The following is a 26,737-nucleotide window of genomic DNA, read 5'->3' as shown; positions in this document are numbered from 1 at the left end:
CACTCACCCCTGCTGCCCCCATGATGTCCTTGTCTCCCTTATTCCCCCAATTCCTTACTTAGGAAGATCCAGCTCCCCGTTTCTTTCCCTGTGTGAACAGAACCCCAAATCAGCCTCTCCTTCCCACCAGCTCCCCCCATTTGCAGCATCCAGGACCTTCCCTATCCCTTTGCTGCCCTTTGCTGCATTTAAAATCCCTTTTCCAGAGGGACATTTGGGGAATGCTGACGAATCTGGGAACTTGTGGAGGCAGGGTCATATGTGGCCAAGTGATGGAGGGCAAGAAAATGCCCATTTTACAGGAAATTATTTATTTTGGCTTAGCACGTGGAAAGGCTGGGTTTGAAGCCCAGACTCTTCCCATGTCCCATTCCCACCTCTCAGCAGGGCCAGCACCTCCGGGACCCCACTCTGGGATTGATCTGGGACTCACACTGGGATTGATATGGGTTCCTGTACTGGGATTGATCTCTTCCCACACTGGAATTGATCTGGGACTCCATACTGGGATTGATCTGGGACCCTGTACTGAGATTGATCTGGGATCCCCACACTGGGATCAATCTGTTCTCACGCTGGGATCGATCTCTTCCCACAGCAGGATTGATCTGTTCCCACCCTGGGATTTATCTGTTCCTACACTGGGATTGATCTGGGATCCTGTACTGGGATTGATCTGGATTCCCCACACTGGGATCGATCTGGGAACCTGTACTGGGATTGATCTGGGACCCCACACTGGGACTGACCTTTTCCCACCTCCTTGCTGTTAAATTCAGCAGATTTGGGTTTTCACTCAGTTTCTGCCCAGCGTTTGAGGCCTCCCCGTGCCCCAGCCTGGCCACCAGGGCCACAGGCACTCGAACTTTGGGGTTTTAGAGCTCTTTTTTAGAGCTCTTCACCACCTCATTCACCTGGTGGTGCCTGTGGAGCTCAGTCAGCCGCAGGTTTGGAGATAAACACGGTGAAAACGAGGGAGACAAATCTAGTTTTTAATGTTCAATTCAGCACTGAGTGTTCCATTCAGGCTGCAGAGGAAGGGTGTGAGCCCAGGCTCTGTGTTTGTTCCCCAGATTCCTGCGGGTCCGGGGCCAGCCCTGGCACCGCTCCCACCCTGAGGAGCTGGGGAATGGGATTGGAGCTGCTGGCCCTGCCGGGGGACAGGGGGGACACGGCCGGGAAGGACACGGGGGCTCCGTGCTGGCCGTGCCTCGGTCCTTCCTGAGCACGGCTGGTGACTGCGGCTGGACAAGGGATGTGAAGGGACCTGTCCCCTCAGCCAGACCTGTCACCCCAACCGGGTCCTGTCCCCTCAGCCAGGACCTTTCCCCTCAGCCGGGACCTTTCCCCTCAGCCGGACCTCTCCCCTCAGCTGGATCTGTCTCCTCAGTCAGGACTTGTCCCCTCAGCTGGACCTGTCCCCTCAGCTGGATCTGTCTCCTCAGTCAGGACCTGTCCCCTCAGCCAGACCTGTCACCCCAACCGGGACCTGTCCCCTCAGCCGGACCTCTCCCCTCAGCCGGATCTGTCCCCTCAGCCGGGACCTGTCCCCTCAGCTGGACCTGTCCCCTCAGCTGGATCTGTCCCCTCAGCCAGGACCTGTCCCCTCAGCTAGACCTGTCCCCTCAGCCAGACCTGTCACACCAACCGGGACCTGTCCCCTCAGCCGGGACCTGTCCCCTCAGCCGGACCTCTCCCCTCAGCCGGACCTGTCCCCTCAGCTGGATCTGTCTCCTCAGTCAGGACCTGTCCCCTCAGCTGGACCTGTCCCCTCAGCCAGGACCTGTCCCCTCAGCCGGATCTGTCCCCTCAGCTGGGATCCCCTGTGCCACCCCCTTTCCCATCGCACTGCCCAGACTCGAAGGGACATGACGGGACAGGAGCTCCCGCTGTCGCCGCGGCCGCGGGGGGACAAGGCCCCGCTGGCAGCGCCCCCCGCCCGCCCCCAGCTCCTCCTGTGGGGTCCCACAAAGCCCCGCCACCCTTCAGGAGCCACCCCTGGGGTTCCACCTCTCGCTGGGGACCCGCGGGGGACCCTGCGGGCCTGGCCCAGTCCCTGCAGGGGTGGCGGCGGCCACGGCGGGGCGGTGCAGGCCCAGCAACGGGCCCGGGCCGGGCGGGGCCTGAGCCCATGTGGGGACAGCGGAGCCCGTGTGGGGACAGCGGAGCCCGTGTGGGGACACCCCCGGCACCAGACCCTGTGTGGGGACAGCGGAGCCCGTGTGGGGACAACGGCCCTGCCTGGGGAAACCGCCCTGCCTGAGCACATCCCGGAACCGGGACCCTCTGTGTGGGGACACCTCCCTGCCTGGGGACCCTGTGTGGGGACAGCGGCCCTGCCTGGGGACACCCTGGCACCGGGACCCACTGTGTGGGGACAGCAGCCCCGTGTGGGGACATCCCCGGCACCAGGACCCCCGTCCCTGGGACTCCCAGCACCGGTGGCCCCCTGCTCCACGATCCCCCCTGCGTGGCACCCACCTGTGTCCCTGGGACCCCTCTGCCTTGTGACACCCCAGGCTCGGTGTCCCCACTGTCCCTGAGCCCCCTCGGTGTCCCCAGGACTCCCCCACCCCAAAGCCGCCCCCTGTCCCCGGACCCCCTTTGGCCCCCGGGACACCCCCGGAACCCCTCTCTGGGACCCCCCTGCTCCGGGGCCACCCCACTGTCCCGGCGATCCCCCCACTCTGGGACCCCCCCGGTGTCCCTGGGATGCCCTCGGGTCCCCTTTTCACCCCCTGCCCCAGGGACCCCTCCCCACCTCTCCCTGGGTTTTGCCCCCACCTTCCCACTTCTCACTCCTCTATAAATGCACTTTAAAAAAATTAATTTGTATTCTGCTAATTACAGGACAATTAAAACCCAGTGGAGTCACTCAGGCACCCCCAGAGCCCCCCGATGTTTCCCACTCCCCCCGGGTGTTCCCTGGGTTCCCAGTCCCGGGGCAGTGGGAGGATCCTTGGGGGGATTTGTGGGGAGCCGAGTCCCTGGCCTCCCAGCCTGAGGGGGTTCAGCTCCATTTTTGGTTGAATTTTGTTGATTTTTCCCTCCTTTGTCCCAGTAATCCCCCTGCCCCTCCGAGCCTCTCCCGGGCTGTATTTTGGTGGTAAATGAGGAGGTTTAGGAGAGTCTGAGTATATTTGTAGGCCTCTGACAGGAAAGGAGGAATTCCACGTGTGGAAGTGGCTCATTCCCATCCCATCCCATCCCATCCCATCCCATCCCATCCCATCCCATCCCAGCTCACCCGCAGCCTCACTACCCCCAGGGGGGACCAAACCCCAGATTCAGAGCAGAGCCACTCCCGGGACACCCGGCAGGGGTGGGGGTGTCACCGTCATGGTCCCGCCCTCTGATCCCACTGCCATCCCGGCCTCTGAGCAGGGAAACTGAGGCTGGTTCAGCTGTTGGCCCCGGAGTGACTCCAGGAATGCCCGAAGGTTTCTCCCTCCCATCCATCCCCGGGTACCCCCCGGGTGTCCCAAACACCATCTTGGGCTCCCCCATCTAATCCTGGGTTTTTCCAGCTGCCCCCAGACCCTCCCACCTCCCCCTGGATCTCTCCGATCTGCCCCAGATCCCCCCCCCTTCACACCCTGGGCTGCCCCCAGTTTGCCCCAGTGCATTCCTTCACCCATCTCAGTGCACCCCATCTGCCCCAGCCCCTTCCACCTGCCCCACATCCCTCCCCATCTGTCCCTGCTCTCCCCCCGGTCTGCCCCAGGTGCCTCCTTCCCATCAGGCTCCCCCCATTTAACCCATGGCCACCTAATCCACCCCAATCCCCCCTTTTACGCCCCCCAGTTCTCCCCTCCCAAGGTCCCCCAGTCTGCCCCAAATCTTCCCATGGTCTCCTTCATCCACACCAGATCACTCCCATCCATCCCCAGGTCCCCAACCTGTCCCCACACGTCCCCCACACTCCTCCCCATCCACCCCAGGGCCCACCCAATTTTCCCAGACCCCCACTCCATCTGTCCCCCGAGGTCCCCCCATCCACCCCAGGGTCCCCCAGTCTGCCCCAGACCCCTCCCATGTGTCCGGGTCCCCTCCTCCCCCCCATCTGTCCCAAGTCCCCCCAAGCTCCCACCCAGGACCCTTCAATCCCCCCCAGCCCCCCTCGGTCCCCCCCAGGCTCCTCCCCCGTCCCCTCCCGCTGTCCCCGGGCCGAGCCGTGCGGGGCCGTGCGGGGCCGGGGCGGGGCGGCGGCGGCGCGGGGGGGGCGCGGCGGGGCCGGGAGGGCGGCGCGGCGGCGGCGGCGGCCCCGCACCCAGCGCCCGCACCCACCGCCCGCCTCCCGCGGGCGGCGGCAACAAAGGCCCTTCCCCGCCCCCGCCGCCGCCTCCCGCCGCCGCCGGCAGCGTCCTTGCGGCAGGAAGATGCCCGGGGAGGTGCCGCCGCCGGCGCCCCGGGGGCTGCGGAGCCTCCCGCTGCTGCTGCTGCTGCTGCTCAGCGCCCGCGCCGCGCTGGTGAGTGCGGGGGCACCGGCGGGGGCACGGCCGGGGGACACCGGCACCGCCTGGGGGGCGGCGGGGACCGGCACCGAGCGGGGGGTGAGGGGAGGGATCGGCACCGGCACTGGGAGGGGGCGGCGAGGACCGGTGCAGGGCGGGGGTCAGCGGGGACCGGCACCGGCACCGGGAGGGGTCAACGGGGACCGGCACCGGCACCGGGAGGGGCAGCGGGAACCGGCACCGGGGACCGGCAGCGGGCGGCACCGGCCCCGCGGATGAGCTGCCGTGGGCAGGGGGGTGGGACCAGCCCCGGCATCGCGCGTAGATCGGTACCGGGGGTGTGTGCGGTGGAACGGGGGTGTGTACGGTGGCACGGGTACCGTGCACGAGCCGGCACCGGTCCGGAACCGGCCTCGGTACCGTGCGTGGATCAACAGCGGGCGGGGGACGTGGGGCCCGCAGCGGTACCGGAGGGCACCGACACCGTGCGGGGTCTGGCAGCGGCAGCGGGCGGGAGGGCGGCACTCCCGGGGACCGGGACCCGGCTGGCGCGGTCCCCCAGCTCCCGAGGGGCTCCGCTCCCCGCACCCGGCCCCGTGGCCGCCCCTCGGTGCCCGCAAAGCCCCCCGAGCCCTGCAGGCGCTGCCCCCGGGGCCGTCCCCTCCCCTGCGACCCCCCGGGCGGTGCCGGGCAGGGTGGCGGCCGCGGGGAGGGGGCTGCGGGCAGCCGCCGTTTGAAGGTCGTAGCGAAACACGCCTTGAAAACCAGCCCGAGGGGCGGAGAGGGAGGAACCCCCCTTGCTGCTGCTGCTCGGGGGCAGCGGGACCTTGTCCCCCCCGTCCTTCCCCTCCGCTCCCCTCCCCTCGGGCATCCCCAGCCCGGTGCGGCGGGGGGCGGCAGACGCAGCCCGGGCTCCGCAGGCAGCGCCCGCTCTTCCCCCTCCGGGGGTCGGAGGAGAAGGAGCCGGGGGTGCTGGTGGCACTTCCAAAGCTGCTGCTCCCCCTGGGATCCACGGATCCGAGGGATCCACGGGAACCTCCCTGCCCCGCCTGCTCCCAGCCCCGAGCCCGGCGTTGGACTTCGGGGGATTGGGGCGCTGCTTTTTGGGGATGCTCTCCGGGAAGGAGCCCGAGGATGCTTTTCCTCCCAGCCCGTGAGCAACGGGAGAAGGTGGTGGAGAGGAAGGCTGCTCCTCCTCCTCATCCTCCTCTCCTGAAGAGGGGAAGAAGCCCCAGGGCCTGGCTGCTGCATTGAACCGCCCGGAGCTCATCCCCCTCCTCTCGGGGCTCTGCTTTGGGGGTGCCTCGGCCTGGCTCCCCCATTTCTGCCCCAGGGCCGTTCTCCCGGCTCTCCCAGCAGCAGCGCTGCCCCTCCGGAGCAGAGACACAACTTCGGCGTCTCTGAGGAGACCCGAGACTCTCCTCCAACGCCTCTGGTGAATTTGTACGGATCCAAGGGCACTTTATCCGAAGTTCCCCCTGCCATGGATCCGGGGAAGGCTCTGCTCCGCCGGGAGCTCCCTCCGTGCCCGGGGTGCTGAGTGGTGAGTGAGGCTGTGCCGGTGTCCCAGCACCCCTGAGGGTGTGAGGGCAGCTCTGGGGTGCTCATCCCCCCAAATGAGCTTTTCCCCTTCTGCTTTTGGGGAGTTGCTGGTTACTGGGTGAGGCTGTTGGCGTTACCGGGGGCATTTGGCCTTTTAGGGGAGGCTGTGGGGCTATTCGGTGCCGGGCTGGAGGTGATGGCATGTGGGATGCTCCCAGGGCTGGAGGAGCTGCTGCCTCCGCCTGGATGGGATCGAGGCCTCTCCTCTCCCCCTCTCTTCCCTCTTCAGTCCTTCGTTCTCCTTGGACACGCTCAGCTCCTCCCCTGGGCCACCGGGAGGGAAGCGGGGGCTTGGCCCAGCTCCGGCACATCCCTCACGGTGGGATCGGATGGATTCGGGGATTCCTGCTCCCCCAGTGCCGGATCCTGGGCCCTGCCAGGGAATCTCTCCCTGGGGCAGCTCCCGGAGCGATCCTGGCTGCCCGGAGGAGCCGCGATGAGCGAGCCCAGCCCCACAGGCACCGCGTCCGTGAGCTCCGGGGCCCTGTGCCCGTCCCGGGGGATCAGGGACAGGGACAGGGCACGGCTGTGACACCTCCCGGGACTCGATGCCTCCCTTTGATCTCCAGCAGTCCGTGACCCTTCCCGGCCCGGCCTTTGTGGAAGCTGGGATGGATCCCCTTGGGATCAGTCCCTGTAACCCTTTACGTGCCAGCGTGGGAGAGCAGGGACAGGGGCTGCTCCTCCTGGTGGGTCCCATCGCCGGCAGAGAGGTTTTCCCAACAATGCCGTGGACGGGTTTGGGTTTGGCTGTGATTTCCCAAGGCTCCTCCCTGGTCCTGCCTCATCCCTTTGGAGCTGGATATGGACCATGGGGAGAGGGGACAAGGGACACCCAGGCTCCTGCATCAGCCATTCCTGGGGCAGGGACGGGCTCAGCCCCTGTGGGACACCCCAGATCCCCAGGAGAGGCTCCCCTCCATGCAGGGGGGGTGCAGCCAGCCCTGAGTGCCCCCCTGGCTCTGAGGTGCCCAAGGTGGGATCTGGATGCTTTGTTGTGGCTCTGGCTGCTGTCGGAGCCCGGCTTAGGGATCAACTCATCACCTTTAATTACCGAGAGTTTTGATTGCCCCTAACCTTTGCCAGGTCCCTGGAGCATTGCAGGGGTGGCTCTGGGGCCGGCCAGGTCCTGGCTTCCTGTGCAGGAGATGGTGGGGATGCTCTGGATTTACTCCAGGTTTGTTTTTCCCTGTGGAAGGGCCTCCCTTGCTCCCTGCCACCCCTGAGTCCTCCCTTGGCTCAGTCCGGAGGGATAATGAGGGACACAGCCCCAGAGAAGCCCTGCAGGGTTTTGGGGTGAAGCACCCCCTGCCCCGCAGGGATCTGGGGGGGTTCAGGTCCCACAGCTCCGGGTCCCACCAGAGCTGGGGAGTCACGGGACACCCTCATTCCTGTGACGATTTCTGTGCTTTGGCCTCAGCAGCTCCCTGGTTTGCAGCCTTGCCTCAGGGCCATGGGGAAGGGTCTCTGGGGCTGCTCTGGGGTTTGGTGTCACGGGTTTACAGGGCTCACCCTGGCCCCAGGGATGGGTTGGAGCTCCCTGGTGTGAGCTGGATTCACACAGGGTCCAGCCCAGCCCCCTTTGTAGGGTCAGCCCAGCTCTCCCAATCCAGCCGTGCTCAGCCCCAGCTCCTTCCTCTTTCACGGAGAAACCGAGGAAAAAAATGTATCAATAAATAAAGGAATGGGTCCCCAAGGGGTGCAGCGTCCTCTGGCCACTGTCACCTCCTGCCCCGGCCTGGGACCAGTGGCAGTGCCGTCCCCGGCTGTCCCCAGGGCTCCTTTCCCTCGGGAGATGTGCGGCAGCCCCGGGAGACGGCAGCGGGGGCTGGGGAATGCCGCTCCGGGGACGTGAGCCGGGTACCAAACCCTGCCGGGCCCGGCGGGGCTCTGGGAGCCGGGCACTGCTCCCTTCCCGAGCCCTCGGAGCCTCTGATGGGCCCCGGTGGGCTCAGTGCCCGTGTCCCGGCTCCGGAGGGTTCTGTGCCCGTGTCCCGGCCCCGGTGGGTTCTGTTCCCATGTCCCGGCCCCGGTGGGTTCTGTGCCCGTGTCCCGGCCCCGGTGGGTTCTGTTCCCGTGTCCCGGCCCTGGAGGGATCTGTGCCCGTGTCCTGGCTCCGGTGGGCTCTGTGCCCATGTCCCGGCTCCGGTGGGCTCAGTGCCCGTGTCCCGGCTCCGGTGGGCTCAGTGCCCGTGTCCCGGCCCCGGAGGGTTCTGTGCCCGTGTCCCGGCCCCGGTGGGCTCAGTGCCCGTGTCCCGGCCCCGGTGGGTTCTGTGCCCGTGTCCCGGCCCCGGTGGGTTCTGTGCCCGTGTCCCGGCCCCGGTGGGTTCTGTGCCCGTGTCCCGGCTCCGGAGGGTTCTGTTCCCATGTCCCGGCCCCGGTGCGTTCTGTGCCTGTGTCCCGGCCCCGGTGCGTTCTGTGCCCGTGTCCTGGCTCCGGTGGGCTCTGTGCCCATGTCCCGGCTCCGGTGGGCTCTGTGCCCGTGTCCCGGCCCCGGAGGGTTCAGTGCCCGTGTCCCGGCCCCGGTGGGCTCAGTGCCCATGTCCCGGCCCCGGAGGGTTCAGTGCCCGTGTCCTGGCTCCGGAGGGCTCTGTGCCCGTCTCCCGGCTCCAGTGCATTCTGTGCCCGTGTCCCGCCCCCTCCCGGCTCTCCCAGAGCTGGGGCCGGTCCCAGCCTCGCCTCCCACCCCGTTCTGGGTTTTGCCGCTGTTCTGCCCCTGGAGGCTCAGCCCCGGTGCTCTCTGGGCTCGGGAGATGGGGAGCGGGGATTTGGAGCCCTGCGAATGTGGCTGGGCTCTCCTGGGAGTGCAAGGATGTGCTCCCTGCATCCTAGCTCCCCTCCTCATCCTCCCCAGCCGGCCCGAGGCTCCCTTGGAGCTGCTGGAGAAGGGTTTCTCCTCAGGAAGGGGCCGCGGCCCTGCCCGGTGTCACCTGGGCCCCGCTGGTCCCTGCCGGGCTCCGGAGCCACCGCCCGGCTCTGGAGGGAGGAGTGGAGCCTTCCCCGTGCTCTGGGCCGTTCCCAAATTTCCCTCTATTTTGTGCCATTCCCAAATTTCCCCTCTTGTTTTGTTCCATTCCCAGTTTTCCACCCGTGGTTCGTACCATTCCCAGCTTTTCCACCCCCGTTTTGTGCCAATCCCCATTTCCCACATGTGTTTTGTGCCATTCCCAATTTTCCACCTGAGTTTTGTGCCATTCCAAGCTTTTCCACTCATGGTTTGTGCCATTCTCAGCTTTCCCACCTCGAGTTTTGTGCCAGTCCCAGCATGTGTTTTGAACCATTCCCAGTTTCCCACCCGTGTTTTATGCCATCCCAAATTTTCCACCTGTTTTGTGCCATTCCCAGTTTTCCACCCTTGTTTTATGTCATTTCCAGTTTCCTCCTCGTGTTTTGTACCATTCCCAGTTTGCCACCTGAGTTTTGTGCCATTCAGAGCTTTTCCACTCATATTTTGTGCCATTCCCATGTTTCTCATGTGTATTTTGTACCATTCCCAGCTTTGCCACCCATGGTTTGTGCCATTCCCAGGTTTCCATCTGTGTTTTGTGCCATTCCCATTTTCCCCACATATATTTTGTGCCATTCCCAGTTTCCTGCCCATGTTTTGAGCCACTTCCAGTTTCCCTCCTTGTTCTGTGCCATTCCCAGTTTTCCACCTGAGTTTTGTGCCAATCCCAGCTGGTGCTTTGTGCCATTCCCAGTTTGCCTCCCTGTGTTTTGTACCATCCCCATCTTTCCCACACGTGTTTTTGCCATTCCCAGTTTTTCACCTGAGTTTTCTGCCAATTCCAGCTCATGTTTTGAGCCATTCCCAGTTTCCCACCCCTATTTTGAGCCATTCCCATTTTCCCCACCCATATTTTGAGCCATTCCCAGTTTCCCACCCATATTTTGAGCGCTTCCCAGTTTTCCCACCCCTATTTTGAGCCATTCCCAGTTTCCCACCCATATTTTGAGCCATCCCCAGTTTCCCCCGTTTTGTGCCAATCCCAGCTCGTATTTTGGGCCATTCCCAGTTTTCACACCCGTCTTTCGAGCCATTCCCAGTTTCCCACCCCTGAGTTTTGTGCCATTCCCAGTTTTCCACCCGAGTTTTGTGCCAATCCCAGCTGGTGCTTCGTGCCATTCCCAGTTTGCCTCCCTGTGTTTTGTACCATCCCCATCTTTCCCACACGTGTTTTTGCCATTCCCAGTTTTTCACCTGAGTTTTGTGCCAATTCCAGCTCATGTTTTGAGCCATTCCCAGTTTCCCACCCCCATTTTGAGCCATTCCCAGTTTCCCACCCCTATTTTGAGCCATTCCCAGTTTTCCCACCCCTATTTTGAGCCATCCCCATTTTCCCCACCCATATTTTGAGCCATTCCCAGTTTCCCCCGTTTTGTGCCAATCCCAGCTCATATTTTGAGCCATTCCCAGTTTCCATCTGTGTTTTGTGCCATTCCCATTTTCCCCACACATATTTTGTGCCATTCCCAGTTTCCTACCCATGTTTTGAGCCATTTCCAGTTTCCCCCCTTGTTCTGTGCCATTCCCAGTTTTCACACCTCTCTTTCGAGCCATTCCCAGTTTCCCACCCCTGAGTTTTGTGCCATTCCCAGTTTTCCACACGAGTTTTGTGCCAATCCCAGCTGGTGCTTTGTGCCATTCCCAGTTTGCCTCCCTGTGTTTTGTACCATCCCCATCTTTCCCACACGTGTTTTTGCCATTCCCAGTTTTTCACCTGAGTTTTGTGCCAATCCCAGCTCATGTTTTGAGCCATTCCCAGTTTCCCACCCATATTTTGGGCCATCCCCAGTTTCCCCCGTTTTGTGCCAATCCCAGCTCATATTTTGTGCCATTCCCAGTTTCCATCTGTGTTTTGTGCCAATCCCATTTTCCCCACACATATTTTGTGCCATTCCCAGTTTCCCACCCCTATTTTGAGCCATTCCCAGTTTTCCCACCCCTATTTTGAGCCATTCCCAGTTTCCCACCCCTGAGTTTTGTGCCATTCCCAGTTTCCCCCGTTTTGTGTCAATCCCAGCTCGTATTTTGGGCCATTCCCAGTTTCCCACCCCTGAGTTTTGTGCCATTCCCAGTTTCCCCGTCCTGTGCCGTTCCCAGTTTCCCTCCCAGCCCCAGGCAGGGTCCAGCGGTCCCTCCCCTCCCCCGGAGCCCGGAGCTTTGCGCGGCCGCTCCTCCCTCTCTCCCATTAATTAATTTGACATTTAAGCCCAGCTCTCGTGCAGAGCTCTCCGTGAGCAGCTCCAGGACGGGAATTCCAGCCGGGAGGGAGGGACGTGGCCGGATCCAGGCTGAGGAGGCTCCTGGGGGCAGCACCTGCCCCCCGAACTCTGTTCTGGAGCTTTCTGTGGTCAGGAAGGAACGGGATGTGGCTGTGGGGAGGCGAAAGCATTTTTAGAGCCGGTTCTTTTAAGGATTTTTATTTAAATTGACTAAAAAAAAAAGTTAATTCTGAGCTGGTTGAGCCAGCATTGAACCCGAGTGTGGCTCTGCTGAGGGGACAGCACCAATCTGGGGGGACCCAAACCTCCTTTTCCACCTCAGCATCCCAGGGCAGCTCCCAGCTCCCTCCAGGCTGGACTGGGACAGACTGGGATGTACTGGGATGGACTGGGGCAGGTTGGGATGTATTTGGCTGGACTGGGACGTGCTGGGATGTGCTGGGATGGACTGGGATGGACTGGGATGTGCTAGGACAGGTTGGGGTGTATGGGGATGGATTGGGATGTGCTGGGATGGACTGGGATGTTCTGGGATGAGCTGGGACATGCTGGAATGGACTGGGATGTGCTGGGATGAATTGGGATGGACTGGGACATGCTGGGATGGACTGGGATGTGCTGGGACATGCTGGGATGGACTGGGACATGCTGGAATGGACTGGGATGTGCTGGGATGAGCTGGGACATTCTCAGATGGACTGGGATGTGCTGGGATGAGCTGGGATGGACTGGGATGTTCTGGGATGAGCTGGGACATACTCAGATGGACTGGGATGTGCTGGGATGTGCTGGGACATGCTGGGATGTGCTGGGATGAGCTGGGACATACTCAGATGGACTGGGATGTGCTGGGACGTTCCCTCTGCCCTGCCCACGAGCCCGGCTGTGTTTTCATCTCTGTGGCCACACAAAAGCCTCTCCCTCCCCGCTCAGCGCAGCTTGGCCACGGCTCAAACTCTTTCTTTGGAGATAAAAATAACAGCAGCAACCTCAGGGCTGCTGCTGCTGCCCCGGCTGGGCGAGAAATTTGGATTATTTTAGGAAAAAAAAGGAGGCAAAACCTCAATGTGGGGGAGCCTGGGTGCAAATCCCCCCTGGCTGCAGCCCCAAATGGGGACCTGGAGTGAGGAGGAGGAGGCTAGAGCCAGGGAAAACTGGGAAAAGCTGGGAAAACTGGGAAAAGCCTCATCTCCCAGGCAGCATGGAGCACAACTTGTTGGCAAAACACTTTGTTTGCCAAAAAAATGATGTTTTCTGGAGGAGGAGGAGGAGGGGAATGGAGCCGGTTCAGGAGCTGCTGAGGGAAGGGGGGGCCTGGCTGAGCCTTCGGGAGGGTTGGGAGGGAAACTCGGGCAGCAAATGTCAAAAATCCAACGCAGGGCTGTGGTTTGGGGCAGGGGAGTGGGAGTTTGGGGCCAAAGCGGGCATTTAAGAGAGAAAAAAATCTTATTTATTTCTCATTTCTGCAAGTTAAGCTGGAATGGAACAGAAAATTGTTGTGTTTGTGTCCCTGCAGAGACAGCAGCTCTGGGAGCACGCAGGGAGCTTTGCTTCCCCAAACTTGGTGTTAACCCACCATTCCCAGCTTTCTCAAGGCAAGTTTGGGCTCCTCACAACTTTTCCAGGTGCTGGGAACAGCCCTTGTGTCCCTGCAGGGCTTCTCCATGCACCCAATGAAAATCAAGCAGGAAAAATGGGATAATATAATTTTTTCCCACATTTTGGAGGGTTTTTGGGGAATGGCATACACCAGGTTTTCCTTTCCCCTCTCCCCCAGCTGCAGTGCCAGGTGAGGGAGGTGTGGGGATGTCCTGGGGCTGGGACAGGACCTGGGCTGGCCTGGGCTGCTCCAAAGCCCCGGATCCAGCACAGTGGGAAATCCCGGAGCTGCCAGCGATTAGGGGATGGAATGGGGGATTTTAGGCACCCCTGGAGGCAGCTGAAGGTGAAGTTCCCTTTTGGGGTGAATTTGGGGTGATTTTGGGGTGATTTTGGGCTTTGGTGCCACCGCTGCCTTTGTCACCTCCTGCTCCTCCTCCAGAAATAATCCAGGATTATTCCAATCCCATTTCCTGCCCAGCTCGGTGCCCCCAGCCCGGGCTGTGTGTGGGGGCTCTGATGAGCACTAATTAAAGTCTAATTATCCCCCAGTGGCAGCAGGTCAGTGCCCTCTGTGCCGACAGGTGTTAATTACCCTGGTGTTAATCAGAGAGAGAGCACTGATCGGGACATTGAGGGTCCATCAGAACTTGGGGGCAGGGAACTGGGATGAACTGGGATGGGGTTTAGTGCCCAAGGAGCTTCTTCACCCCTCCAGGCTCCTGTAGGATTTGGGAATCCCGTTCCACTGGAACACTCGGGGTCTGAAATCCCAGAGCCACCGAATTCCTTGGGTTTGTTTTCCTCATTTCCCAGTAATGGACTGGTGTGAGTGGGAGCTGGGATGGGCTCCCCTGGATCCTGGGACTGGAGGATGGCCCTGGATCCTGGGATCCCCCTGTGATCTTGGATCCAGGACTGCCCTCTGGCCCTGGGACAGTTCCTGCAGTGTTGGGGGCCCAGGGCTGGGCAGGACCACCTGGATTTTGGGGTGTTCCCAGTGCTGGAATTGGGCTGGCTCAGCTGGTTCTCCCCTTTGCCCTCCTGCCTTTCATTTGGATTAATTACTTCTAATAATTGGGATTAATTAATCCTCCTCCACCTCTGCATGGCCAGGCCCTGGCAGGGTGTCCCCAAGTGTCCCACTGATGTCCCTAAAGCCACCAGGGCGATGCCCAGGGGTGCACTGGGAAGGTGCTGGTGGGATCTGTGGCTGGGGTGCCGGGATGGGAGCAGATCCTGGATTTGGAACATCCTGAATCCCTTTATTTTCCACGGCAAGGGCTCTTCAGCAGCCAGGAGGAGGAGGAAGGAGAGAGGGAATCCACTGAGGGTGGCACAGCTGGGTGGGCAGGGAGGGGCATTGTCCCTGTGTCCATAGGGACCCCCTGAGCCAAGAGGAGATGGGAATTCCTGGGAAATCCTGGCCGTGGATGGGGCTGCACGGAGCAGCAGCTCCAGGTGCTCTCTCCCACCCACCACAGGAGTTTGGGGTTGAACTGGGATCTTTTGGGGCTGAACTGGGACCTTTTGGGGCTGAACTGGAACTTTTTGGGGCTGAACTGGGACTTTTTGGGGTTGAACTGGGATCTTTTGGGGCTGAACTGGGACTTTTTGGGGTTGAACTGGGACTTTTTGGGGCTGAACTGGGACTTTTTGGGGTTGAACTGGGACTTTTTGTGGCCGAACTGGGACTTTTTGGGGCTGAACTGGGACTTTTGGGGTGGAACTGGGACTTTTTGGGGTCAAACTGGGATTTTTGGGGTTGAACTGGGACTTTTTGGGGTTGAACTGGGACTTTTTGGGGTCAAACTGGGACTTTTTGGGGCTGAACTGGGACTTTTTGGGGTCAAACTGGGACTTTTTGGGGCTGAACTGGGACCTTTTGGGGCTGAACTGGGACTTTTTGGGGCTGCCTGCTCAGGGAGCTGCTTCCAGCCCTGCAGCCCCTGGGATTGTGCTGGGAAGGGATCTGGGAGGAGCATTCCTGTGGGCTCTTCTGTGCAGGTTCTGACCAAGATTTGGTAAAAATCCTTCATTTCTCTGAGGATTTGGGGATTTTTTTTTCCCCAAGGAGCTTTTTGGCTGCTGGTCCCACCAGCCTGGGATGAGGCTGAGGGTCTGCCTGGGACTATCCTAGAGGCAGCAGAGTCCCAGGAACCCGACTGAGGGATTTTCCTGCTGATTTTCCTGCTGATCCCACTCCAACGTTCCTGAGTGCTCTCACCACCTCTGGCCAGGGCTGACTCTGTGATCCCAGAGCTGGAACTCCTGGATGAAAACATTCCAAGGCTGCTGCTGCTGCCAGGGGTTCCAGGGCAGGAAGGGGAGTGGGATTGGGATGCAGAGCTGGCTCCCAGCCCCTTCCCATCCCTGCACCCACCCCTGGGTGGAGGAGTGGCTGTTGTGTTGTTGGAGTGCTCCTGGGCCTCTCTGTCCTTCTCCATGCCATGCCATGCCATGCTATGCCATGCCATGCCATCCCTCCAGCCCAGTTTTCCCGGTGGGCTGGGTCAGATCAGGGTGTGAGGAGCAGGGATGGGAGAGGAGCTGGGCTGGACACTGAGGGCTGGCAGGAAGGGGCCGTTTCATCCCTCCTGCTCCCCTTTGGATGCTCCAAGGGGTGAATTCCCCATTCCCAGAAAATGCTTTTGGAGCAACGAGTGCCTGGATTTTTGTGAGGAGCCACAGAGCAGCAGCTGGGCTGGCCCTGAACCTCTCAGCCTCATCCTCTTTGCTCTGGGTTCGGAATTAAAACCCCAAATGTGCCCCCAGCCCCTGGCACGGGTGGGATTCCCACACGTTCCTGCCTCAGTCGGGGTGCAGCAGGATCGGGGCTGATCCAGGCAGGGCTGGCACCCCAAAACCCCAAATCCCTGCTGCGGGCAGGGCCGTATCCACCCTCAGGCAATTCCAGCTGCTCCCAACGCTCCAGCCGGAGTTTGCCTGCAGCTATAAATACCTCGGAGCGCAGCAAAGCCCCCGGAGGGTTTAGGCTCTATATTTAGGCTCCTGCAGCACAAAGCCATATTGCACGGAGGCTGGGCGGTGGGATCTCCTTCTAGGAACTGGGGGGAGGAGAGGACAGGAGAACAGAGGTGTGATGGAGCTTTTCCATGTGGATCCGGGGCTGGATCCTCCCCCTGCAGCCGCTGCCCCATCGCGGAGCTCCAATCCGGGCCTTTCTCCCCCCAGTGCCCAGCAGAAGTTGCTGCCTGAGCGTGGAGGGAAAGGGACATCAAACATTTATAGGCCTTGTGAATCGTCAAGGAAATGCCTGGCTCTGTTAAAATAGCAGCAGCAATTAGAGAAGAGGGAAAAAAAAAAAAAAAAGAAAAAGCCAAACTCCACATCTACGGCTCGTGTGTTTCCCCAGCAGTTCCCTGTCCTCAGCTGGGGTCACAGCTCAGGATTGGGCTCCCCAAATCCAGCTGAGGATGGAACAAGCTCTGAACCCCCTCAGACCCGACCTTGTGGCTCTCCAAACACGTCCCAGGCTCAGTTCTGACCTCAGCTGAGAGGGCAGTGAGAAGTTAATTGGGTTCCTTCTCCTTTCGAGGTTTTGGAGCAGGGTCGGTGCTTCCTGCCCGCCTCTGCTGCCTCCTAATTAGGGAAACACCAAATCTGAACTTCCCGGTGCCTCAGTGGGGTTTATCCCGTCCTGCTCCCTCACCCAGGGTGAGGATGGGGTGGGAGGTGAGGGAAAACAGCCAAACCCCGAGGAGCAGGGGAATTTTGCTGCTGCTTTGTGTGACCCAGAATCTTCCAGAGGAAAAACCCGCTGCTTCTCCAGAGGGCAGCAGGGCAGGAAGGTCACCCTTGCCTGCTCAAGCTTTGCACTTCCCTGCATAAAAATCAGGGCTTTGGTGATTTTTCATTGTTTTTTGCTCTCTGGCAAAGGTTAGAAGCTGAATGAGGAGCAGAGCGAGCTCTGGAGTGAGGAGGAGGATCAGGGTCCAGGGCTGGGTGTGGATTTGGGCTCTGCCTGCCCCAGGGTTTTGGGAACTGGGGCTTGTCTGGCACAGCTCAGAGCTGATGGGGAAAAAAGGAAAGAAAATTCCTGGAGGGGAAATCCAGGGAGGAAGAGCAGGGCTGGGAGAAGCAGCCAAAGGGTGCTGGGGGGTGATGGCCACAGGGACCTGCAGGGACCCATTGTCCTGGTGCTGCTGACCTGTAGGGAAGAGTTTGCAAGGAAGAGAAGAACTGAGCTGGTGGGAATGAGGGTGAGCCTGGTTGAACTTGAAAATGAGGGGTCAGTTGGTGTTTGTTGGTGTTTTGGGCTCAGGAATTGGCTCTGTTTGCTTTGGGAATGTGAAAACCACATTCACTCTCCTGTGAAAATTTGCAAAGTTTAATAAAGGACAAGAGGAGACAAGGACCACAGAGCAAAGGTTATTAGGGCCAGGTGCATTGTGGCACTGAGCCAAGAGCACACAGTTATCTTTGGGGATAGCCCCTAAATACCTTTTAATGACATCAGCCTGTTGCATATTCATAGATCCTTATGCAAATCCATAAAGCAGTTTACATTTTCCAGGAACTATTTTACACAGCCCCACCTCAGGTCCTTTTTAGAGCCTGTGAGTTCCTTGGCTGTGGTTTCAGTCCATTCTCATCCCCTGCAGCTCTGGGCTCTGGCCCTCACTGCCTTCAGCCGGTGAGTGCTGATGGTGGCAGATGTGTCCAGGTGTGCTCATCCTGTGTGCATTGGGTGTTATCCCATCCCAGCAGGCATTTTAACACAGCACACTGATAGCAGCTATTGCACTGAGCTTCATGAACAACCAAAATAAAAGCTGTGTCTTTATAGCAAAGTTATTTAACACAATGCATATAAAATCCATTTTAACATTTGCAAAAAGCCAATATTATAATGTGTGTGTATAACAAGGAGCAATGCTCCTTCCCAGTGGGGTCACCCAGCCGTGGAACCATGGAAAAATCTTCCCTGTGTGAAACCAGAACTCTGGGTGCTCCCTTAACCCCCTGGGCTCTGAGAGCTTCCATGGTCCCATCTTTAAGATTTTCCTGCTGGTTTCAGAGCTGGAGGTGGTTTTCCACGCACAAGGTGGATCCTGCAGCTCTTGGAGTGGAGAATTTGAGGAAACCTGGTGTGTGGTGGGGGATGGTCACTGCAGGGGGACGATGTGCCCTGCTCCTCACAGAGCCTGGAGGAGCCAGCTGAGGATGGGCTGCCAGGAGCAGCTTCTCCTGCTGGAGGCTGCCAGGGAGCCCTGGTGCCCTGGGCTCACATTGCCTTGGCAGGGAGCTCTCCCTGCTCTCATTCTCCTCCTGCTCTGCTGGGCTGTGGGTGGGAAGAGTTGTGGGGCTGGAACTGCTGAGGCTGGGGCCAGGCCTGGCTGGGGGGGGTTGGGAGCCATTCCCATGTGGGAATTCTGGTGGCTGGCCCTGTCCTGGGAATGCTGGGACCTGTTCCCACGTGGGGACCCTGTGACATGCCATTGTAGGAAAATGCTGGTGCCTGTCCCTCTGAGGGGATTTTGGAACCCATTCCCCTGGCAGGATCCTGGTGCCCATTCCCCATGGCAGGATCCTAGTGCCCTTTCCCCTGGAAGGATCCTGGTGCCCATTCCCATGTGGAGATCCTGGTGCCCATTCCCATGGTATAATCCTGGTCCATCTGACATTCCCACATGGAGATCCTGATGCCCAACCCCCTGGCAGGATCCTGGTGTCCATTCCCATGGCAAGGTCCTGGTGCCCATTGCTCTGGAAGGATCCTGATCCATCTGACATTCTCATGAGGGGATCCTGGTGCCCATGGCAGGATCCTGGTCCATCTGACCTTCCCATGTAGAGATACTGGTGCCCATTCCTGTGCCAGGATCCTGGTGTACATTGGGCTGGTGCCCATTCCCATGGAAGGATCCTGGTGCCCATTCCCACATGGAGATCCTGGTGCCCATTCCCATGGCAGGATCCTGGTGCCCATTCCCGTGTGGGGATCCTTGTGCCCATTCCCACATGGAGATCCTGGTGCCCATTCCCATGGCAGGATCCTGGTGCCCATTCCCGTGTGGGGATCCTTGTGCCCATTCCCACGTGGAGATCCTGGTGCCCATTCCCATGGCAGGATCTTGGTGCCCATTCCCCTGGCAGGATCCTGGTCCATCTGACATTCCCATGTGGAGATCCTGGTGCCCATTCCCACGTGGAGATCCTGGTGCCCATTCCCATGTGGAGATCCTGGTGCCCATTCCCCTGGCAGGATCCTGGTGCCCATTCCCGTGTGGGGATCCTTGTGCCCATTCCCATGGCAGGATCCTGGTGCCCATTCCCATGTGGAGATCCTGGTGCCCATTCCCATGTGGAGATCCTGGTGCCCATTCCCCTGGCAGGATCCTGGTCCATCTGACATTCCCACCGTTGGCATTCTGGTCCCTGTTCCCCACTGCTGCCATGCTGGGCACTGTCCTGACCCCTCCAGCAGGACCCCCCCAGTTCCTCCTCCCTCTTCCCCTCTGTGGCAGGGCAGGACATTTGTGTCCCTCCCTCCTGTCACCTCCTGTGTCACCTCCTGTGCTGCTCTCACCCGCCTGGCACCGCCCTGACCTGCTCTGGGAACAGAGGCCTCAGGAGCAGCGAAATCCCCTCACAATTTATTTGTTCCTCACCCGTTCCCAGGCTGGATCCCGGAGCTGCCAGGGCTGGGTTCGCTTTTCCCTCCCCAACAATAAATTGTAATTCCCCAGCAAGGCCGGGAGCGTTGAGCAGATCGGGACAGGTGACAGCAAACGTGTCAGGAAGGGACATTTCCACAGCAGGCTGGGGCTGTGAAAATGAAAGAGCAGGAACCTCCTTCGTGCCCGGAGATCTGCTGAGGGAAACAACAGGTTGGGGAATAAATATTGACACTTCTCCCCTCGGGGGCTCCCCGGTGCCGTCCCCAGTGCGGCCCCGCAGGTGGACGCTGCCCGTGAGAGGGAAGGCTCCCAGCAATGCTGGATTAGGGCTGGATTTTCTCTTTTTTTTTTCTGCCCTGAATGGAAAAAGCCGTGTTCGCACGGAAACCCATGGGTTTGTGCAGCCCTGAAAGGCAGGAGCATCCCAGAGGCGCCTGAAAAGCTCCTGGCTCTCTGCTCAGCGTTGCAAAAAGGTTTAGAAAATTAAAAATACAGCGTGGAGGGCGCGCCTGCGGAGCGAGAGGCTCGTTGTGGAGGAGCTGAGGGCTCCGATGGGAGCCGCGGGATGAGAATGAATCCCCGGGGACGCTCCGAGCCCCGGGGTCCGGGGAGTGGGGATGAATTCCCAGGGATGCTCCGAGCCCCGAGGTCCGGGGGGTGGGGATGAATCCCTGGGGATGCTCCGAGCCCCGAGGTCCGGGGTTTGGGGATGAATCCCTGGGGATGCTCCGGGCTCCGGGGCCACAGCCGCGCATCCCCCGGGGTTGGGGATGAATCCCGGGGCGGCCCCGGAGCCGCCGCAGCCGCGGGGAGCGCCGGGCCCCGCCGGGCGGGAGGAAAGTAGGTCGTGGCTGTGTTGGCATGGCCGCCCCGTCCTACATATGGAAATCGGGGCTATTTCTGGCCGCTCCTGACGGGCTCGGCCGTGTCCCCGCTCCGGCCCCGCGGATGTTCGGGGGATGGAGCTGCGGGGCTGCTCCCCGTGGATTCCTGCCCGTGGCACCTTCGCCCCTCTCCTGGATGGGTGGCTCCATCCTGTGCATCCCACTCGGCTTCCCAGAGCGTGGGGGGGTTAATTCCTCATGGAAAATCCCTTTCCCAGCTGCGCTTTTCCAGGCTCCTCAGTCCATCCCAGGCCCTCCAAGGCTTCCCCCCAAACCCAGCCCTGGGTTGCTCCCATCCCCTCCAGGCTGGGCTCCAGCTGGAAATTCTGGATTTGGCAGCATCTTAATCAAGCTCGCTTTGCATTTCCATGACAACGGCGAGGAAGGTGGGCAGGAACTCCTTCCTGTTGGACACACAGGAGCTGGCAAACACCGGGTCCTGCTGCCGGGGCAAAAAGCACCTCCCTGGGTGGGATAATCCCAATAAACACCAGGAGCACAGGGAAAAGGGTGCTTGGGGTTTTCCCTGCTTGTGAGTCCTGCCTGTGGGGAGGGGGAGCCAGTGTTGATCCAAATCTGCCTGTGAGAGTCTGGAATATTCCTGATTAATCATTCGTAGGGTTCATGAGCTGTGGCTCAGCACCAGAACAGGTCCTGGAGGGTCTCCAGTAACAGAACTGGCACCGTTTTAGGGGCAGCCAGGTGAGGGTTGGCTTTAGGGCAGGGACAGCTCTGTCCTTGGCCTGGACACATCACCCCACATTCCCGGGGTTTAATGCGTTTGTGGGAGCTGGGAAGGGTCTGGAGCCCCAGGAGAGGCTGAGGGAGCTGGGCAGGGGCTCAGCCTGGAGCAAAGGAGGCTCAGGGGGCCCTTGTGGCTCTGCACAGCTCCTGCCAGGAGGGCACAGCCGGGGGGGTCGGGCTGTGCCCCAGGGAACAGGGACAGGAGCAGAGGGAACGGCCTCAGGCTGGGCCAGGGCAGCTCAGGGTGGGCACCAGGGAAAATTTCCTCGTGGAAAAGTTTGTCAGGCCCTGGCACAGCTGCCCAGGGAGTGGTGGAGTCCCCATCCCTGGAAACATTTGAAGAATGTGACACTCGGGGCAGGGGTGAGCGGTGACAGTCCCGTGCTGGGTTAATGGTTCAACACCAGGCTCTGAGGGGATTTTCCAGCATCGGGGATTTTCCAACACCAGTGATTCCAGAATCCCGTTGGTGTGTGACCTGGCTTGGCCTGGATCGTCCCTGCATCCCTCAAAATGAGAGAAAAACCCCTTTTCCAGCCTCACGTGCAAAGATTTTCCTGTTGGATTTGGGGTTGGGACGATGCCTTTGGGGGAACTCCCTCCTTCTGGGAGCGTTTAGTGCAGCCAGGAGGATACTTAGGGTTAGCAATAGGGTTAACATGAATAAGATTGTGTTTATTCCTCTTCTCTGCATTTAAACCAGATTCTAAGAATTGGAAGTCGATTGTAATTAATAAACTAGAAGAATAAGATCCTCATCAGTAGATAGAAATGTAGAGGAATAATCATACGACCTCATGTGCAAGGCTTTTCCTGGTGGATTTGGGGTTGGGACAATGATTTTGGGGGAAATCTCCCCTTCTGGGGGAAGCCAGTGGGGATTTCCAGGCTGGTCCACCCGGAGCAGTTCAGGAAGAACATTCCCACGTGTGGGACTGGTGGGGTTTGCACAAAGCACCCCAAAAGCTGTTCAAGCAGAGGGCACCCCCAGCTCTGTGGGCCTGTGCCCACCCTCCCTGCATGGACAGGACATGGCCCCTGTGCCTGCTCCTGACCCCCTTCCCATGCTGGAAATTCCCCTACACTGTGCCAATCCTTTTGCTCCTGGACCTCGGGGCCGGGGGTGGTCCCGGGTGCCCCCAAACTGCAGCACGGGGAGGGGCTGGGGAAACTGAGGCAGTGCCTGGGAGGGACAGGAGCCGTGGAAGACGATTTGGGGAAAGGAAACTGATTTGTAGGGCTGGAGGGTGTTCTCTCTGGGAAATCTGCCCCCAAACCCCTCCTCTCCTTTCCAGTCCATCCCTGGGGAGCTCAGCCTTTCCCTCTCCCCATTAATGACAACAATTAAACCGATCCCAGCAAATGAAGTGGCGTTTAAAGAGGCAAATAAAACGGGAGATACCCCACGATGGCTTTCTGTGGTCGTTAAGAGGCTTTTTACTCCCGTGGCTGCCTCGCCTGCGGTGTCAGGGGAGCGTCCTCTGGCACGGTGACAGCGCCCTGGCAGGGTGACAATGCCCTGGCACAGTGACAGAGCCCTGGCTCCCCAAAGCCACCCCCAGCTCCCACGGGACTCCTTTGGGACCGATCCCGGTTTTTCTTCAGTCTCTTTAGGGGAAAAGCGGTTCCAGTGCATCCAGCAGTGGGACACCTCTCCCCGGGTTGTGTCCCCATGGAAGGGGTGGCTTTGTGCCCGCAGGGAGGAGGTGACACCGCGGTGACCCCCGAGCAGGGGATTTGCGCCTCCAGAATCACCGGGGGAAAGCAGAGGAGGTTTTGGGGCCGGCTCATGTCCCTGGGCCGTGTCCCTGGGCTGTGTCTCCATGTTCCCGTGCCCTGGGCCTTGTTCTTGGGCTGCATCCCTGGGCTCTGTCCCCGTGTCCCTGGGCTGTGTCCCCACGTTCCCGTGTCCCCGGGCTGTGTCCCTGGGCCGTGTCCCCCTGTCCCTGGGCTGTATCCCCGGGCTGTGTCCCTGGGCCGTGTCCCCGTGTCCCCAGGCTGTATCCCCATGTTCCCGTGTCCCCGGGCTGTGTCCCTGGGCTGTATCCCCATGTTCCCGTGTCCCCGGGCTGTGTCCCTGGGCCGTGTTCCCATGTCCCTGGGCCGTGTCCCCCTGTCCCTGGGCTGTATCCCCGGGCTGTGTCCCTGGGCCGTGTCCCCGTGTCCCCAGGCTGTATCCCCATGTTCCCGTGTCCCCGGGCTGTGTCCCTGGGCTGTATCCCCATGTTCCCGTGTCCCCGGGCTGTGTCCCTGGGCTCTGTCCCCGTGTCCCGGGCTGTGTCCCTGGGCCGTATCCTCGTGTCCCTGTGTCCCCGGGCTGTGTCCCCGGGCCGTGTTCCCGTGTCCCTGGGCTCTGTCCCCGTGTCCCCAGGCTGTATCCCCGTGTTCCCGTGTCCCGGGCTGTGTCCCCGGGCTGTGTCCCTAGGCCGTGTCCCCGTGTCCCCAGGCTGTATCCCTGTGTCCCCGTGTCCCCAAGCCGCCCCCGTTGCTCCTCCCGGGTCTGGGGGCCGAGTCCCGGCTGTTCCCCACGGTTTTGCAGCGTTCCCGGTGCGGCTCCACCGGGGCTCTTTCCCCGGGCCCGGAGGGGTTTCCAGCTCAAACCTTTCCTTCCACAAACACCATGAGATCATTTTCCTCTCCCCGGCGCACAATGCGCCATTGTCCAGCCCCTTCCACTGGAAATCGAGCCGGGAATGTGAGCCCGAGCGCCCTGATCCCTTCCCCAGCGCCGAGGGAGCCGGGATGGGGCTCCTCAAACATCCCAGAACCTTTTAGGGAAGGGTTTTCCCTGGGAGATCTGTGGGATCGAGCGGCTGCGGGTTCCTGCTGGGAACCAGGGGGCTGGGAGGGCCGGGCTGCTGGAAAAACCGGGAATTGCTCTTTTCCTCGCCTTTTCATTGTTCAGGGGCTCTTATCGGAGCGGGCAGGAGCAGCCGGGATCGGCTCAGGGCAGGAGCTGGGAGCGGCAGGAATGAGACGTCAGGGCCGGGGGTTGGGGGACAAAAATGCCGTGTTTTAACGGAGCTGTGGAATGATGGATTCATGGAATGGTTTGGGTTGGGATGGAGATTTAAACCTCAGCCAGTGCTACCCCTGCCATGGCAGGGGCACCTGCTGTCGGTTTCTCGGCTGTTTTAATGACCTGGAAAGGCCCGGGGTGGCCTTGGACAGCCCGCGCTCCAAAGGACGAGGAGAGACTTCTGATCTTTTCTCGGTCTCGGTGTTTATTAATTGTTTATCTAAAAGATTTTCTCTCGGCCCGACAGAGGTCTGCACAGCAGCCAGCCATGAGCACACTGAGAGCCCCCGGGGCAGTCACCTATCTTTATACTCAAAATTACGTATACAATATTTATCAATTTTCCCCAATACCTTCTACCCTTATTGACCAGTGCACTTTTAGTAATAACCAATCCCAAAGTGCCAACATCACCACAGAAGATGGAGGCCAAGAAGAAGAAGAAGAAGGAGGACAGGACACACCCCAATTCCTCCATCTTACTTCTCTAGACCCCCCTGTACAGAAATCCTAAACCCTGTGTTTCACACTCTAATTAACTTATCCCTTCACCATTCACCCCAGTGAAATCCTCCCATCCTCATACAGGTGTCGTCTCCCGTGCAGGATCAAAGTCCAGCCACCAGACACTTCTGGCAACATCCCAGGACTCCCGAGCCCCCCAAGGGTGGTCTCGGTCACTCTGCACCTCCATCCTGAGGTGCTGAGATCCCACAACCTGCCACTGTGCCAGGTGCTGCCAGCCCCAATGTCCAGCCTGGCCTTGGGCACTGCCAGGGCTCCAGGGGCAGCCACAGCTGCTCTGGCAATTCCAGCCCAGCCCCTGCCCACCCTGCCAGGGAACAATTCCCAATTGCCAAGATCCCATCCAGCCCTGCCCTCTGGCACTGGCAGCCATTCCCTGCCTCCTGCCCCTGGCTCGGTTGGATCCCCGGGAAGGTTCCCCTGGCTGGACACTGTCGCTGGTGCCACCGCGGCTCCGGTGGCTCCGTGTGGCCGCTGTCGCCGTCTGAGCGGGGCTGTAATTCCCGGTAATCCCCGGAGCGGCTCCGGCCTCACCTGGGGCCGGCGCTCACCGGAGGGTCAGAGCGGGCAGGGCCGGCGCCGCAATCGGATTAGGGAGATAAACCGAGGGGACAGAGGGACAGGGGACAGAGGGATGGGGGGACAGGAGGGGCAGGGGGACAGAGGGACGGGGAGACAGGGGGACGTGGATGGGGGTACAGGAGGGACAGAGGGACAAAAGGGACAGGGGGGCAGAGGGAGAGAGGGACAAAAGGGACAGGGGACAGGAAGGACAGAGGGACAGGAGAGACAGAGGGACAGGAGGGACAGGAGGGGCGGAGGGACAGGGAGACAGGGACCAAGGGACAGAGGGGAGAGTGTGACGGGAGGGATGGCGGGACAAAGAGACAGGGGGACAGGGGACAGAGGGACAGGAGGAACAGGGGGACAGAGGGACGGGAGGAAGAGCGGGACAGGGAGACAGGAGGGACAGAAGGACAGGAAGGACAGAAGGATAGGGGACAGGAGGCACAGAGGGACAGAGGGACAGGAGTTATAGGAGGGACAGAGGGACCTGGCACTTGGGGGTGTGCACTGAGCCATGGCGGTGGCCATCAGAGGCTGGGTGGCCCAGGTGACAGCAATGTCACCCTGGGGACAGGGTGGCCTTTGCCCTCCCGGGACATTCCCGGTTTGCTGGGGGTGTTGATGGTGGCACTGGGGGTGTTCTGGGGTGGGGGGAGCTCTGTGCACCTCAGGGGGGTCGGGGCAGGCAAAGCCTTGAGGTCCCTGCCCCACCTCACTCCTGGCATCCAGGGAGAGGAATTTCCTGGGAGGATTTTCCTGGGAGGTTTTTCCTGGAGGATTTTTCTGTAAGGTTTTCCTGTGGAGTTTTCCTATAGGATTTTCCTGGAAGATTTTTCCTGAAAGTTTTCTGGAGGATTTTCCTGGAAGTTTTTCTTGGAGGATTTTTCTGTAAGGTTTTCCTGGAGGATTTTCCTGGTGGATTTTCCTGTAGTTTTTCTATAGGGTTTTCCTGGAGGATTTTCCTGGTGGATTTTCCTGTAGTTTTCTATAGGGTTTTCCTGGAAGGTTTTCCTGGAGGATTTTGCTGTAGGGTTTTCCTGTACAGTTTTCCTGTAGGGTTTCAGGACGCTGCCCCACGGATGTTGTGCAGACAGGGAGCAGCACCCCGAGTGGGATGTGAGGGCAGTGGGGCTGTTCCCTGTTCCACAGCCGGGTCCTGGTGGGGTTTTGGGACCAGAACCATCAATGTCCTTTTCCAGCATTCCCACTCCAGGGCTGGGCTGGGAGCCCAAATCCACATTTTGAGTGCAGCCCAGTGTAAAACCCTTCATTTGGGATAATTGTAGGTGAGGTAGGGCACAAAAAAAGCACTTCATTTTGGGTAGTGTGAGGTGGGCACAGGGCATGGCACCTCTTCCACCCCAAAAAGGGGCAGCTCTGTGTGGGATCTCAGCCCCTCAGGACTGATGTGCAGAGTGACCGAGACCACCCTTGGGGGCTTGGAGGTCCTGGAATGTTGCCAGAAGTGTCTGG

The 26,737-nt window shown here is 60.2% G+C and overlaps 1 protein-coding gene across 1 annotated transcript in view; it reads left to right on the top strand.

The window, feature by feature from the left end:
• The first annotated feature begins 4,353 nt into the window (after nt 1-4,353).
• Nucleotides 4,354-26,737, top strand: part of SDC3 (syndecan 3) — a 54,992-nt gene continuing 32,608 nt past the window's right edge. The window contains exon 1 of the mRNA XM_058040151.1: nt 4,354-4,469. Within this exon, the coding sequence (XP_057896134.1) occupies nt 4,380-4,469 (90 nt within the window). The 5' untranslated portion in view covers nt 4,354-4,379. The remainder of the gene's footprint in view (nt 4,470-26,737) is intronic.

This window comes from Melospiza georgiana, chromosome 24, assembly GCF_028018845.1.
Source record: "Melospiza georgiana isolate bMelGeo1 chromosome 24, bMelGeo1.pri, whole genome shotgun sequence".
NCBI classification, from domain to species: Eukaryota; Metazoa; Chordata; class Aves; order Passeriformes; family Passerellidae; genus Melospiza; species Melospiza georgiana.
The sequence above is the reverse complement of the archived record's forward strand: the minus strand, read 5'-3'. Positions and strand labels throughout refer to the sequence as shown.